Raw genomic sequence first — 18,341 nt, 5'->3', positions numbered from 1 at the left:
TGTATGTGTTACCTGCGTCTGCACGCTTAATTGAAACTTATTATGGTCTGCGATGATCACCGTTTTTATGTCTATGTCGCGTATATTACCTGTATATAGAAATAAACAACTCTTGAGATTTAGAATTTTGAAATCAATTGGTGAACATGTCTCGTACCTTATTATATATTATGATATATCTATAGAGGACCCGGCGGTCAAAACGATCATCGTGCTCATTAAAACGTTTATAGAATATAATATGCGTTTATACTAATAATAAACCCTACACCATTTTCACAGACTACAGGCACGAGTACACATTTTTTATAATTTTTAGTAATATTTTATAAATGGCAAGTGTATTAAAAAATGTTAAATTCAAACGACTATAATGATATAAAGGTATTTCATGTTAACCTTTCTTAATTTATTAACCAGAAACCGGAAATGTACTTGTGTAACTTTCAAAAAACAAACACAATATTACTTATGCGTTTTATCGATCAAATACTGCAGTTATATAACGATTCAGATATTTTATGATATTCGATAATTATCATTAACATTATAACATTATTGAATACTACAGGACTGACTTTAGGTAAAAAAATGCCCTCTGGAAATAATCTATCCACATTCAATTTTTTTCATACACGTATACAACATTATGTCGATCGCTCGATGCGTACATATTCGTGTATGCAAATGTAATATTATATTGAAATGTATAATATAAAACAGTTTTAAGATTTAAACTCGAATACTGTAAATATGAATATAATATAATGCTATAAATGTACTAGCTAAATAATCTTCGTCCAGGAAAAAATTAACAAACTTAAAATATGGCTATATATTGGCACATATCTCGATTTTAATGTACCTCAGTTCACAAGAAAAGCATCAGTTTAGTACCTTGCTTTATGAACTAATCTAACCGAAATGGGGGAACTCGCCAGTGGTGGATTAGATATAGCACTTTTTATAGTTTTGTTAAAAGTAATTTTATAATCTATAGACTACGAGCTAAAAACATCAGTAAATTGCATTTATTATGCATTTGAATAGAAAACAATAAATTAAATATATTTTTCTTTTATTTAAAAATAACTTCATAGCAATGTATGGAAGATTAGCATTAGACTATGATAATAATATAAAATAAAAATTTAATTTTTTTTTATGTTGTATTTTTGCCCAGTGGTAACCATAAAGTATATTATACTAAAATTATATAATAATTATCTCTCAAATTTGTCTTAACCTTAACGATTTAATTCTATTAAGTTGATTTATTATTGTACATAATTTCACTTTATCAATTATTTGTAATTATAAGTCTAATTCTGTTAAACAGGTATGACATTTTTTTTATTTACTTATAAAACTATTATATCGTTCGTTAATATAAATAAAATAGAATTTAACTAGGTATAATAATTACAGAATTGTATTTTTGAAGTTAAATTAAAACTACTCGTAAAAAGTACAAGTACAATACCTACTATATACTTAATATTTTGTATAATTCGTTGGCCAAAGTTCATCTGTTGAACTATACCACAACATTACATAATTATTATAGGTATAGGTACTCAAATCATAAGCAAACATTTTATTTTATTTTAAAATTTAGTGTAATAGAAATTATTAAAATGATAAATTTTATATCGTGTTGCATCTTCATATTATAGTATAATTATAATATAAAAATATAATATAATACAATTAAAATAATAACTAATATCATTCAATAAGCGGCTCCCTTTTTTTCTTACCTGACTAGAGTATGCCTAAAATATTTATTTTATTCTATGAATATTTCAATTTCAAACAGCTTTCGAAACTTTCTTGAGATTAAAATTTAAAAGTAGCTCTCTACTTAAAAAGGTTGAAGACCATTACACCACTGGATATAGATTATACATAAATAGAAATAACTGTAATTAATTCATTTTTGTGGTATAATAATTTCTATTCACTTTAACTTGTAATAAGTTCATTACGCCGTTTTAATTTTACTTCACGTCTTCCATAATTTATAAAAATATATACTCAATTCCTAATAAATATTTTCACATAAACGTTTATAATTATTTATTTTCAAAACAATAATTCATATTTATCATGCACATAAGTATACACTAAATGATAAATATATAATACATAATTTATAGTTATGGATGTATATGATTAACGGTTTATATATCATAATAGTGTATAAACCAGATATTAGACATTATAATATATTATATAATGTAAGTTGTAGGTAGATACCTATTTACTACGCCTTTAATTACGTCTCTTATAATTAGTCTTTTTTAACGTTTATAAGTATATTGTATAACAATATTAATAATTAAATATGACCATGTGATTATAATTTTAACATAATAATATGCAATATTTTCGTTACAAATTTCAAAACTATTAATAACAACTAATGATTATGACTAATCCCCGGTTCTAAAATATGAATTAACTTTTACAGAAGCCACTGACCAATATTTAGAAAACAAAACCTGATATGTGTGTAATTATTACTAAGTTCTCAACTATTAGCTAAGTCGCTAAGATAATAATTATTATAGATTTTAATTTATATAATTAAATTATACACTTCACAAACTATGAATATGTAAAAGCAATTATAATATTAAAAACTTTATAACCCGGTCTGTAAATTTAATGAATTTGCAAATCAATAAATTGTAATCACAAATTATAATATTATTGAGGTTCAATTTATGCAACAACTATTGTCTTAAGACTATGTCATTGCATACAATGTGGTTTTTTCTAGTATATTCAATTAACAAGCATTTAGACATACAGTTATGTACCTGTTATATTAAGCACAAGTAATGATAATTGATAGTAGATAGTGACTAGTTAATAAAGTAATAATACTTTGATTTATTCATAAATGAAACAAAATTGACGAAAAATAAACTATAAATCACTATACTATATCTAATATATGTAGCTTTCTACCTAAATTATTTATTGATTTACTCGTGTGTCGTGTGTATATATATATATATTATATATAGAAAATAGGTGTTACATAAAGTGCTATAAGTGCAATAAGTTATAACAACTATTAGAAATTATTAATACTAAAACAATCGAAATTCAAAGACAATATTGTATAATATGTAATATATCTACTTACTAACAATTAAAAAAAAAATCATTATATACTGTTACGTATTTATAAATATAAATTTGTGGTAAATGATACAAATTATAAATGCAATACATCGATTATTTGTGTGAACAAGAATATACGCTTTCGTTTATTTTTAAATTATTATTTGTACATATTATACATAGGTAAGATGAAAATTACAAGTCACGTTTTCATTCGTAAGATCTAATTGTATACACAATTGAGTAAACGGAAAATGCTTCTTCCTGATTACAATCCCCAATTGATTTCGAATACAAAAACTCATACTTCCGTTAATTGCACTTTTGATTTTTAAATAACCAACAAATATTTAAAAAAAGACCAAAGACGCATAAATTTAAACAAACCATAAAAATAAAAATAAAAACTAATATTAAATATTAAACATAATATTTATATTTTATATTTTATCTAATTAAAATTTAATGTTTGAAGGAGTTTGGAAAACAATAAATAATTTAAAAACATATTTTAAAAATAAAATAGATGAGATCGCATTATCAGTGGTAGCCAATTTGCAAATTCATTATGAAGAGCGGAAAAATGTATACAAAAATCATTACAGATTTTACATAAACATTAAACATTTTTATACCCACTTTTTACTACATTCATATTATACATAATATATACAATAAATAATAAATTAATATTTCGATATATACCAATTTCAATGTATGTATAATATGAATATCGTATATGCTTAACCAATTCTCTATAGCGTCTCCCTATAGTGAATATTTTTTAATTCTCTATGGTCCATGGTTGTCCACTATATAAAGGTTTCACTGTACTATTATATAATATTATACAAACGAATAACATTCGATTTGATAGCACTCTGGTGTATTTTATCGATTATTTAATTTTAATATAAAATATATGTTATATTAACTATATCAAGGTTTTTAAAAATTTTGATAAATTTATTACGTAACTAACATAATAAGTTAAAATTTACGTTACTACTATAAATTGTATTTATTGTCATCGAATTTATTATATAATTATTAATTAAGTAATTTTATCAAGATTTATAAAAAAAAAATGTGTTTATATATATTATTGATATCATTAGACTTATGAGAACCACTTATGTGGAACCTTAATTATATCTTAAAATTTTTGATTAAAAATAAATTTTTTTACCCATAGTCAATTCATGCTTATTTATAAAAACAAAATAAAAAAATTAGAAAAATTTCTTTGTTCAAAATTACTTAAAATTAACTGAAATGATGGGTATAGAAATGACAATTTAAGCAATTGTAAGTTAATTTTTTACGAATAATAATTTTGAATTAAACAAAAAAAACTAAAATAATTTTATTTGCGGCGTTATGAATAGGCTATTAAAGGTACATCAGAGTTGCTAGTCTGTTTTTTCGATAAACATACATCTTCATAAAAACACAGTAACATGAGTGTTGAAAACTTAATCTTTATTTTAAAATAATTCTTCTTGGTAATGCACAGGGTAGAATTTATTTATAAATTTATTGGTTAAATTTAAAATTTAAATCTAGTTATTTTGTTATAATTCAAAAATATTTTTCAAAGGAAATTGAAATTTACGTTTATTATTATTTATTAATTTTTATGTATCTCATATTATATACAATTGCTTTTTCAAAACATTTATAATAACCGTATTATGTTGCCACTTCATAGGTACTACTAACGACAAACCCATAAACCTATTCACATTTCAAACTCTAAAGTAATACCAATAATACAGTAGAAGCCACTTATTAGGAATAAAAATAATATTAAAACATTCCCTTTATTAAAACAAAATGTCTGAGATCTGGCCGTATAAAAAACATTGATCAAACAATCAATCGAGGCATTGAAACAAGTAACAACAAGTGTGTTAGTCCAAAAGTGTTCCTAATAAGCAGCTTTTACAGTAAGTATAATATTACATATTATATATAAAAATTACTAATCTACTATAATAATTTAATATTAATAAAATAATAAATGAAATGTTTTCACAAAATTTGATTCAACCTACCTAAATAATATAATAATAGCACTATAAATTACTATGTCTATATTATAATAGCATTATAATATTATATCATAAATTTACGTAGTAATATAATCTGACAGACCGTTTCCCTTAAAATCATTTTTTCGTGTATAATGATTTATCTTAATTTAAATACATAATACACATCACAGTAACTTACAGTGGCGGCGCCAAAGACGAGCCCACCTTGAAAACTTGATTTAATACACAAGTTTGGATTTGTATATTCAAACATTATTAGGTACGTAAATAGTTTTGAAATTAAATGTGTAATGCCAGGGTTTGTTTTTCTATATCATACGCACAGTTACACTAACATAACTGTAGGTTGTCTATGAATTACGTTTCATGCCTTTTATATTTTGTGCCGTTCGCGGAAAAGATTGTATGGTTATCATAGAATAAATATAATTTTAGAAAATTCTGATTCTGATTCAGATTACGGGCACCAGTATTCTCCCCCTCCCATCATTTTTGTCACTTTAATGTGACTGTGCCTGCCCTAATATATGTTGGCTTCCTTTTAGTCTGCCCTAGAAAAAAGACCTGACACCGCCACAGCGCCACTGAACTGACTAATTACTATGTAACAGCCAACAGGAATGCTCGACTCCTCCTGTACTATAATGTGGTTGATATTCATTTTTTTAATATTAATTTCTACTTAAAGATTGTTTCTTTGAATATTAGTAAATATTAGCATTTTAGCTAGTAAAATGGGGTCTTAAGTCTGAACTCCTAAAAAGTAATGAGCATTAAGCGATTAAACATAAATACATAATAATGAACCAAAGACGCTTTAAACATATTATGATGTTATACATTGTAATAACGTAAAAATAGAAATAAAAGAAATATAAAATTAAATAATAGTAAAATAGTATAGGGTCACAAGCCTTTATGGTGATGGTATCAGCCATCAAGTCTGTGGGGATCTTTCCCTACACTTAAAAGTACCGAAGAAGTGGAGAACAAAACCACCTACCAAGTATTGATTTCAGTTTAACACTCTCACCTTTCTCCTGATCATCGGAAGAATCTTGAAGTCAAGTATTCTAAAATATAAGCAAGTACCTACACCGGTCACCGAATACAGAATCTACGTCTAAATTATAATAATAATATAGTACAGTATGTTATAATATAATTATGCACCTTACCTGATTCGTAGCAGTACTCAGAGGCGCCCATATGGGGGGACATGTCCTCTTGGAAAATGTTGGAAAATTGTTTACTCTAATCAGAATCTATTTATTTAGATAGATAGAATTTAAAAATTGAATTTAATTTATGAAAATCTATAATTTTTTCATGAAAAATTGGTTTATTTACTGTGGGCTGTGGCAAACCTGGTTATCAGCTATAAATAACAACACGCTTTTTCGTTTTTATTCTATGGATAATAATTAACCTACGGCATGCACTGTAGAACAATCATTCAGTACATTACGAAAATACGAAGAGTAAAGACTGATCTACAATGAGTGAAGATAGACTTGATGTATTATGTACAATAAATAATAAGCGTACATAGGGAAAAATTGATAATAAAAATAATGAATATATATAGAACAAGTAATAAATATAATTTGTGTTAAAAAAGAAATTTACAATTTTTATTTGTAAATTAACATTTTAAAAATATAATTAATGTTCTAAAAGACCGTAACACCCGCATGATGTGTTGTCACTTACAAGTACGTAACATAGCAAATTTATGCTCAGCAAATCACATTTAGCCCCGTTAGTTTAAAAATTAGAGTGAATCAACCTATTATGAAACTTGAAATTTGCTATGTTACGTACTTGTAAGACAGAGACAACACATGTGGGTGTGACGGCGTATGACGCCCTGGGTGTCTAATTTATGTTATTTATTAAATACAAATTCAATAAATTACTTTCGTGGTTAATTAGTTAAATAATTTTTATTTCATAATTTTTCAGTTTGATATGTATAATGTTAAATTGTAAACCCCTTCCTATCTCATAGTAATTCCTTTTTATAAATGGTTTGATAAATTAAAATTTTATCCCCCCATTGCCCCATTGAAAACTTTCTTATGGGCGCCCTTGAGAGTACGTATATATATATATATATTGTAGTGATGTGGTGAGGCGATACAAATAAAAAATAATCTGGACACGTAAATCCAAAAAAAAAAACGACACTGACTTTTCTGGTTCAAAAATAAGCCTAGTTGCCGTTAGTCGGATTCAGTGTCGAGAGATGTTATTAATGAGACAGGTGCGCATACACTGATAAGAGAAATGATCTGGTCATGCCAGCCCTATTGGCGTAACTAGGTGGGTCTAGGCCCTACTGGGGCTTAGCCCTCCTGTATTTGTATTTAGCCCCCTATAAGGTTTCACTTTTTAGCCTCAGTTATCCTTCAAGTTATTTTTAACTTTGGTTTTCTAGGACTCTAGCCCCTATCCTAGTCCTAGTAATGCCCATGGTCAGCCCCATCAAAGGCTTTTCAAATATCTAACTTTATCCTTGGTGACAGAAACTCTCATTTGGCCATCCCTTATCTCTATCAACACATTAGAAAAATCACACACCTTGAACTCTATTGTAGCAAACACATGTGAAGTTTCTATGTAACTTTACAATGTAAATCGTCCCTTTTATCAGTTTCCTAATTCGTGATGATGAAAAATGTTTATTGAAATTAATGAAATACAGTTCAATATTTTTCCAATGGAAAAAAAACTTAATACCCCACTTCATTGAATAAATTGGAGATAAAATTACAATTTAAATTAAGTAAATAAATAATATCTAATAAAGTAAAAATATATTTATAATAATAACAACAATTGTTCAATTAACATTAAAAAAAAAAAACATTTTACAGATAAAATTCGCAATATTATAAAAGATAAGACAATTTTAAAAATCTAAAAACCATGTCGTACCTAAGTATTAAGTGATTAATTTAAATAAAATACCTATATGGTAGTCACTAGTCAATAATTATTATTATATGGTATAATATGCAACTATTACAGAATAGATAGTTGTATATATTATAATTCACTTCACAATAACAATGGTCAATGTTTCTAAATTTGTACTTAAAAGAAAATCCTTATGTAGGTGGATTACAAATTATTGATGTAATATCTTTTGAATCTAAAAAAAGTTTAACAATATGAGACTGTAAGTGGTTACTTTTAATGACAACCATTTTAAATTTTGTATTACCATTATTACAAATTTCAACAAACAATTTGTTAGAATAAGACATTTTATTTAATTCAAGAGAACAATACAAATCTGCAGTTTTCACATTTATTATTGATTTAGGAAGTGCATATAATTCATTGACTATTATCTTCTGATGTTCTTCGTCTATAAGTTTTACTTTAAAGCTTGATTCATGTTCACCCATGTATTTTACTCTCTTGTATTGTGTTTGAATTTTAGCTACATATAGTTTGAAAATTTCTGGTTTGGAAACAATCATAAATTTTTTAGTAGAGTTTAGAACATCTAGGATTTTTTTTGCTCCGAGTGAATTCAACCGGACTTTGAAAGAATTAAAATTCAAAACATGGATAATTCTCACTTCATAAGGTTTAATTAATTGAATAACATTTAAGTCATCAATCTCCAAGTCTATTACACATGGATTGCCAATTTTTTTTATGTACATGATTTTTGACTTATCAATGCATTCAGCTATTTCATTAATAAAAGCAAGATTCATGCTTTCAAGAAAGTGACTACCAACATTTTTTGATAAATTTAAAGAGCAGTGTATTTTAACTGGAGGTGCTGTTAGTAGATAATCACTGGGTTCAAATAATTCAAAACAGTTTTCAAATTTAATACAATCGATTAAAAAACATCTATACTCTTCACGATCATCATATTTCATTATAACCCTTGCCCGATATAATTTTAAATCATTCATACTTTTAGCAATTACTATTTGACCTTCTTCGGGATGTAACACTGGGATCCATTTTGTCTGATTTTCAATTTCAGTCCTGATAGCTATGCCAATTTGATAACTTAATTCGGTTTCAACATAAAAATGATTCATGGATAAAATAGGTTCAATACGGGTAACTGCCGTCCTAGAATTTAGAAATTTTTCATTCAACATTTTAAATTTTGCAAAATTTATTGGATCTTCAGATATGTTAGGAACAATACCGTCCCAAACTAAATTGTATAAAATATCAAAAACATTATTTCCGTTATGTGATAATGTAACTAAATATGGATCATTATTGCTTAAAAAAGTGGCAGTTATTTGATAAGAACTATAGAATTTATAAATTGAATCAAATAAATCTAAAGCAAATAATTGATTATCATCTTCATTTGATACACTTTTAAAATAACAACGATAAGCCATAGGTTTTACGCTGATAAATTCTTTTGGTAGTTCTTTAAAATCTGTAATTAATACATTAGAAATTCCATAATCAATAAAGCATACATAAAGTCCCATTTCAGTTATGCTTTGAACTTTAGCTCTATACCAAAAACCATTGTAATCACGTGCGGCAATTAAATTTCCTACTTTTGGAAGCTTATTTGATGTTGAAATATATTTTTCTAATTCTGAACTAATTGATTGAATATATTCATATTTTTCAATGTTCTGTACATGAAAATATTTTAATGAATTTATATTTGAGACATATACATTCCATACGTCACCTAGAACAGGTTTATTTACAATTGGAATATGTTTAATATGATTACTATTTATTGAATCTAATTCTTCAGATTGTGAGTTTTTAGCAGGTAACAACGTTGAAAATTCAGTCTTAATCTTATTTATATCACTTTTTAATATTTCACCCATGTTTTTAGAATTATTTAAGTTTTCTTTTAGAGTTTTTATTTAGAAATAATTATTTTCTCTAATAATTTCTTCCTGTACTATTATTTTCCGTTCTTAAACAAAAACATCAAATACTATTAAACTTTAAGTTAATTCATGTTACTTAAATATATTTAGTATTAGATATTGTATTTATTGATATTTGATTGTAACAATGTCACATATAAGTAATCCACTAATCCATTACATCTTCAATAAAATTCTTCACAATATATGACTTCTGTATACCCTAATATACTTTAAAACAACCTTTTAATTCTTCAGTAGGTATAACCTACTCTTAGTAACTTTCAATTATTTGTTATCTTAGGACAACTGTTGACTGTTTCATACCTAAAATATAAATTATAATAATTATATTATATACTTGCTATGATTTATTAATTACAGTTTATGTGTATATATTATAACAGTATTCAATATTAAAGTAAATTTAAAAAAATAATAATGTAAAATTGAAGACTAAATAAATGTATAAGTTGTTATACAAATCATAGATACTTAAATAGTTTAGCTTACACAAGAAACTTAGTATTAAACTATCAAATACTTAGTTAAAAAAACAGAAACTAACAGATAACATTTTTGTGAGACAAAAAATAGATTATTTCATCAAATTTATTTAAGAAAAAATAATTACATTTATTATTAGGTACATTTGGAAATAATGAATATTTTTTTTTCTAAACATAATCCAGTATTTGACTTATCAAAAATATTACCACAAAATGACAATACTAATTTACAGTGGCATATAAAAAGGGATTTTAGGGGTTCAAACCCCCCCCCCTGAAATGTATGGTTGGTATGGGCATTGATTTTGATGGTATTTATGGTTTTAATTTATTGGAATTTAAGATTAGAAATTTGTTTAACTCCTCTGAAATTAAAGTATATAAACACCACTTAAGGAAAAAAAGATTGGCTACGGATGAAATTCGAGAAATCAGCAATATAAGATGTACCACATGTTCATGGTGAGTATTAAAAACTAAAATCCTACAAAAAATGCATTGGACATCAGCTTAAATGTTGCCACATAATTTAATTAAAGTATGGTACCAATCTATTAACAGGCAAGATACAATTTTTTTAAATTTTTAAGTGATTTACAATAAGTGTATTACCAAATATAATTTAATATTTATGATAAAATAATTTATGACATTTTTTTTATACTGGTATTTTATTGACTGATAAAGGTAGGTACACACGTAGAGGGTCAGCCTTGAGGCCCATGTCGACCCGCACAGTTCAAAAATCCTTTTCGAAATTTCAAAAGGAAAAACTGCGCGGGCCGGACTGTACAGTTAAAAGTTATTCGTGTGGTAGCACACTTGCGGTCTGCCTTGAGGATTAGTGCGATAAACAATAAACTGTTGTAGGGTGAGTAGTATGTACGATGACTAAAAAAAAAAAAATAAAATAACATCAAAACAAATAAAATCCTCGATTAATTCCCGCGCGTGTGGCTGCGAGGCATTTCCTTGAGGAATGGCATTGAGGATTTGTACTCAAGGATTTCCTCTACGTGTGTACCTACCTTAATGTATGTAATCTGTAATAGGTAATAAAATAACCTAATTTTATGATATTTATTTATTATTTAATTTTTCGGTACAGTATGTCACACATAATTCACATACATACTAAACGAATACCCATAATCTAATAGTTTATTGAAATACTCTATTTAAATTTAAAAGATGTATTTTGAAGTTGCCTATGTGTACTCTAAAATTAAATAATAAGCACAGTAGGTACTTTGAATTAATATCAATAAAATAATCATAGCACTACATAATTTCAATTATAGAATGAGGTATACGTACAGAAATTGACGAATGCCATCAGTCCTGGTGACTTGGAACAATGTTGACTTTCTATCTATTATTCATTTAAAAGTTTAATAAATATTACTGTTTATACCGGATCTAAAAATGTGTAATATAAGAATATAACGTGTTCACGTGTTTCATTTTACAGTAAAAAAAAGCGTGATATAACCAATTAACATAATCTAAAATTTATAAATATCCACTATAAAGGTGAACACACGTGAGCTGACAAATAACAAACATAATAATATATTAAACCCAGATTACTAACTAGTAAGTAGTAATCATAACAAAACATCTATCTTGTCATGCTAGTAAGTAGTAAACTAGTAACTAAAGTCTAAAACTATGAAAAAATCCATACGCGAACAAGCAGTACGGTTATCGTGATAGTGGTATCACAGAATAGCAGGACATAATGTATAAAGAGTGATAAGGCAACAAGTTACACAATACAATACACAGTAGTACAGTATATACCACGGTTTAAGATAAGTATATAATAAACCGTGGTATATACCTATCTCGAAACCCACGAGCATGAACATTGCCCATGAGTTTCTTGTCGTCACAGTAAAATAGTCATAGCGTGTTTTTTTTTCGTGGTGTTTTGTTTTGTATTTTGTTGTCTTTACTAGTTTTTTGGTAATAGTGGAAAAAGATAAATATTCTCGCCTGATATGATATTTAGATGATAATAATGTATGCAGGTTTCAGGTTCCACGATTATTTATAACAGGGATGGCCAGCGAGAAGAGACTCGCGAGCCACCAAATAAATTAATAAATATGGAAGGGCCAAAATCTAAAATAAAAGTCATATATAAATCCATATTAAATATTTTTTTTGTAAAGATGTTACGATAAGATACAAGCCGCAAAAGTCTATGATGCGACTACGCGATCCGCGGTTTGTCCACCCCTGTTATATGATATATTTATATTTTATATTTTTCTATCCGTCGACAGTTTCTTAAGAACACACCTTGGTACATGACAAAATAGTTAATACATTTTGTCATGCCTTGGTGTTGGTATAATGGTACCATGGCTATTGGCTACTGAGGTTTAGTTGTAAGTTATAACTAAATGTCCTATAATCCATCGACCATCATTAATATTCTACATTGTGCTCTGTGGATTACTTTTTTACTTTGGTGGAAGTATATTATTAATTGCAATTTACTATCCATCTGATGCCACAAAATCGTAGGTGCTATTTGTTTACGGAAATGTTCAAATGCCTAATTAATAACCATGAAGACTAGAGAATCTTATATAGCCTCTATTATAAAAACTATAAAATTATCTCTATTATTCGTGTAGTCATGTAGGTATTAAACATTAAAACATGTTACTTATAATGAACATTTCAGCATACAAGAAGCTTTATTGTGATCAGTTCAGTAACCACTTAAATATTTAAAAACTATTATATATCGTCTATACATCATGTAATACTATCTAATGGTTTATTCCAACCGTGCAATATCGACAATTGAGCAAAGTACAACATGGTAAGTGCTACCATACTTTTGTTCTAACCGTCTATAAGTAATGTACATTTGTCACGGACAGAGGAGGACGCTATGGTCCGCGCTATGGTGGATGACATTTTGACGCCTAAGTACTATGAAATTCCTCGGAGGTGTATCGAGACCATTGATTACGGTTTTATTGACTATCTCCCACCGAAATCAACAACCCGTTTGCATTCATGGGAAATAGGTAGGTCACATAAAAGATAAAACGGCTTCTTCTTGGGATTAATCCACAATGATAAATCGTTTACATTATATATATATATATATATATATAAAGTGTAGATCATATTTTATGAATGAGTATTTTGTTTTTTTATTTGGTGAAAAAAAGGCTTCGACTACAATGGTAATTTTATGAAGTTAAGATGTTAGTGTTTATGTACCTATTAATTTTTGCAAACACTATATTATTGACTATTGTTATTCGTGCGATGTTTACCCAAATAAACACAGTACACATGCACGTGGATCGTGGATCAATAAATCAAACGAGTCTTATTGGATCACTTATGGTCGTTGAATCATCTCAAAGAATCAACTGTTAATTTAATTGTTATTGTAATATTATATTGTATCATAATATATTTTGATATCAATAGTTACATTATTAAAAAAACCGAAAATAATTACCCTAAAGGCAATGCCAACCAATCAGATATTCCAGGTTTACTTTTTAAAAGCTCATGTGAATCTATTTTCAAACAATAATAATTTTGTTATTTAATTTTACCTATTTCAAAAATGAAAGTTTATTTTTACGTACCTACTTTTTATCAAGCCTACCGGAGAAGTAGGTCTAATAATATGATTAATCCTTTGATAATTGATTTGAATCTTTAATATATAATAAAATGTCTAATTGAAATAAACTATTTTAAGATGTATAATTTAAATGACGAATAATCAACATTTAAAATTTCATAAACTTTAATTATTTAAACCAAATTTAAAGGAGTTGGAGAATAAACTTTGAAAATTAGACTTAATTGATTTCAAATAGATAAGCTCAAAGCTCAAATAAACTTTTAAAGGTATTATTGCATGATTAGGTCAATCAGTATAATTGACAAAAGATTAGTACATTTTTGTTGAAAATGTCTGACCTTTTGCAAACCATTGTATTATGTTATAACACTTATAACCTAGAGATATATATACTCTATGCTCTAGTGTTCATGGTTATAACTACAACATTGCCACTGTCACTTACTTTTGTCGTTAGATGGCGCTGCCATTTACTGTATTTCATTATCGGCTCGTTTTTATGGTTAACCGAGTTAATAATACTTGTCTTAGTTGTCTTAAATACTGAAATATAATAAATAATAAAAATAAAAAAATATTGGTAATTTTTAATTTTAGTTTACGTCACAAATTATATAATATCTTAATATTCGTGGATTACGTGAATATATATGTAATATTAATATATTATACTGTCTACGTCTTTCTAACTACAATAAACCAATACTATTCTACTACTTAAAACTACTTTTACCAAATTTTAAGAGAGAATATTTTTAGATTTTTAAGATAATTTCATTTAAATTTCAAACTTGTAGAACCGAACATAAATCATAATTATTAATAAATAATATGTATAGGAAATAGGAATTACGACGCCCGGTCTCCGATTCCTTATCTCTATTCTAGTATATAATCTGTATGTATTTAGTAGTATTGTGATAAAAAAATCATATCAATATCATTATTATTCTGTTTCAATATATTAATTGTAAAAATTTTGTATTAACATTTAATGATATTAAATACAATACATCTATATTATAAATTTTTGTCAATTACTAATATTCCAACGGTTACAAGTATTTTATTTTATTTTTTTTATCCAAATAGTATAATCATGTATTCGTCAATCGTATTTCGTACTTGTCGTATTTCACAGTTCAGAAGTTGTTTGAACAAAATAAATACTCAAAACCCTTTAGCCGCTGCAGTGTTCCACAAATATGTAAGTACTGACAATTATATAGTTTTACAATTAATATATTAATGTTTGTACTTATCCGATTATAGTCATCTACCGAGTCCAAGATTAACAGTATCAATATTCAGTCTAATGATGCGGAATGGAAAAACATTTATATTGGAACATTGGGTCCACGAATCCGTAATTTAAAAATTGTTTCATTTATGACCAGTGCTGTGGGTCTATGTATTCAACCAATGGTAATACAAAAGGCTGCAGAAGTGGGCAGTAGCTTAGCAGCCACTATTGGTGTATGTACCATTGCAGGATTTTTTACATTCATTACACCAGTACTCATTCATATGGTAACAAGAAAATATGTGACATCAATTGAATATAACAAAAAAAATGATGAGTACAATGCTACAATTATTTCATTCTTCTTAAAACCTAAGAAGGCAAGTATTAGTAATATATATTAGCTTAAGGCTACTTCCTTGTAGAAAATAAATATCCGAACATGCGTATCATATTTAAGTATAGGTACTTGTTGTGACGCTAAAAAAATTGTGATTTAAAAAATTAAAATATCAATAAACGACTTAAAAGTACTAGAATTAATACTTCTAGTATACTAAATAAAAAACTGAAAAAAACAATAATTTAATCATACATTGTATTATTATAGTGAATTTAATATCAAGGTACATGACGCCAAATGTCGTCATTCAGCATCTATGAACGATGATAATCCATTTGGCATCATTTACAATGAAAATGTTAATTTAATTTAAATTATTTATTGATAATAAATTTTAAGGTATTAGGGAAATACACTTTTATGTGTATACAAATAAGCTGTTTTTCTTATGAGAATATCAATGCATCAATTGTTTTCTCTCTGACCAGTGCATGACATCCTCTCATTTTTTTATTTTAAAATTTTGTATAACTATAAATAGTACATTATTTTTTAAATTAATAATTAATTTTTATTAATGTAAATTTTTTTGTTTAATAAACAAATCTATGTAATTAAAAAATAAAATATCTTCTTTTTTTTTTTGACATTAAAAACTATATTTACTGTGATCAATGGCACAACCAGGTAGGGAGGTAAGGGGTTGTTACCCCTCCTGAAATTTCTCCGAGGCCTAGTATAATAACCTATGTACTTATCTTATGTATATATATATTGTAATAATGTAACCCCCCAAAAATGTTTTCTAGTTGCGCCACTGACTGTGATTAAATTATTGACACAGATGTTTAGTGATATTTATTTCAATTAATTAAAAAAATTATATTAACTTGAGTTATTTAAGTTAAGTCAATGTTAAAAATGTTATAAATCACTTACACACTAGCATTGTGACTTAAGCAATTATGTAGTAGTAAACAATTTAGTTTCAATTTAATCCCGGAATATTTTTAATTAATTAGAATAACTCAAGTTATAATAATGAATAATTTAGTTAGTTAAATTATTAAGTTGATTAAAAAAATAACAGACTAGTTAAGTTTAAAAAAATATCTTTTTAACTAGTCAATGATCATTATTATACTAGTACCCTAATGGAAAAAATCGCTGTATAACATGATTAATTAAGAAAAAAATGTAAAAATTACTATTGTATTTGTTATATTAGTTTAATTTATTACAATAAAACTGATTAAACAGCTGTATTCTTATTTTAAGCAAATGTTTAATTAAAAATATTTATTTTAATTTCAGGTGCAATTTAAACCATTTGAAGTAAGATTGCCTTTGACACAGAAATTAACTATCACATTTTATGCAAAAAAATACCCTCTATTCGTAGATCCACAAGCATTTGATGATGTAATGCATTATCAACGTATATTAGGTTATGATAAGCCTTTTACATTTGATAAAGAAGATAATGTTCTTAAAAAACCTGTAGTTAAGGCTGCTAATAAAAGTTAAATTAATATTATACTTTATAGTTGTTTCTTAATATTTTATTGAATATGTTTTGTAAATACATGCAATTTAAAATGCTTATTATGTGTATAATTTTGACTTTTATTCCAAACATTTTTTGATGATTTTATTTTATTAGCTTATAATTTATAAATACTAAATGCAATTTCTTAAAACCCAAAAATACAAAACTAAAGTTACTATTAGTATTATATGACCTTCAAAAGACCACCATTGTTGGTTGTAGGTGGATAAAAATGACTATATAAGACATATTATGTGTGGGTGATAAACACATGTTCATGTGCCAACTTTGACCATAAAGAATATTGGAATATTAATCATCAAACCTATGGCCTATGGCTATCTATAGACTATAATATTAAATACAAAATATTGCACCTAAATATCAAATGTATTCATGTTATATAAAAATAATAAATACATTGATGAGGTGATTATGGACAACTAAGCCAACTTTATGCTTCTATATAGTGGCATACACATAGGAATGAGGAGGGGGTCAATAGGTGTTTAAAAAATAATATATACACATTTATTATACCCTCGCCCATGGATAATTTCTGTGTATACAATTGCTAAAATATCACTTTTAAATATTTTATATGGATTATTATTCTATCTTCTATAGTTATAATTTTGCTTGAGTATTCATAATTTTCTATTTAATACGCAAAATATAGTACACAACTTGAATTTGTTGAAAAATAGTTTTTATGGTAAATACATTATTATGTATTATATTTTAATATAATACAAGTCTGTGTGTATTGGAATATTACATTTTCAAACTATATGTTAATTTTTAATGCTAAAATATAATTTGTTTGTATCATATTATCTAATATTCTAATTTCTAATATCATGTATAATATACCCATATAAGTGCAATTAGAATAATAGTGCCAGAGGATTTGTAGTCTCCCAAAAAATAATGCTAGCTATATAAATATATAATAATAAACTATATTTTATAAAAAAAATAA

The 18,341-nt window shown here is 26.3% G+C and overlaps 2 protein-coding genes across 2 annotated transcripts; one reads left to right on the top strand and one right to left on the bottom strand.

Moving 5' to 3' along the window:
• Nucleotides 1–8,127: 8,127 nt before the first annotated feature.
• Nucleotides 8,128–12,268, bottom strand: LOC113556033. The gene is made up of 2 exons (XM_026960733.1): nt 11,911–12,268; nt 8,128–10,411 (listed from the first exon to the last, which is right to left on the bottom strand). The coding sequence occupies exon 2, from the start codon at nt 10,037–10,039 to the stop codon at nt 8,306–8,308; it is 1,734 nt and encodes a 577-aa protein (XP_026816534.1). The 5' UTR covers nt 10,040–10,411; nt 11,911–12,268; the 3' UTR covers nt 8,128–8,305.
• A 2,899-nt stretch (nt 12,269–15,167) lies between these two features.
• LOC113556034 (transmembrane protein 70 homolog, mitochondrial) lies at nt 15,168–17,350 on the top strand. Its single transcript, XM_026960734.1, has 3 exons — nt 15,168–15,431; nt 15,497–15,847; nt 17,125–17,350. Exons 1-3 carry the CDS (start codon nt 15,219–15,221, stop codon nt 17,335–17,337), a joined length of 777 nt encoding a protein of 258 aa, XP_026816535.1. The 5' UTR covers nt 15,168–15,218; the 3' UTR covers nt 17,338–17,350.
• The last annotated feature ends 991 nt before the right edge of the window (nt 17,351–18,341 follow it).

This window comes from Rhopalosiphum maidis, chromosome 1, assembly GCF_003676215.2.
Source record: "Rhopalosiphum maidis isolate BTI-1 chromosome 1, ASM367621v3, whole genome shotgun sequence".
In the NCBI taxonomy this organism is placed as follows: domain Eukaryota; kingdom Metazoa; phylum Arthropoda; class Insecta; order Hemiptera; family Aphididae; genus Rhopalosiphum; species Rhopalosiphum maidis.
This window is presented reverse-complemented; position numbering and strand designations above follow the sequence as displayed.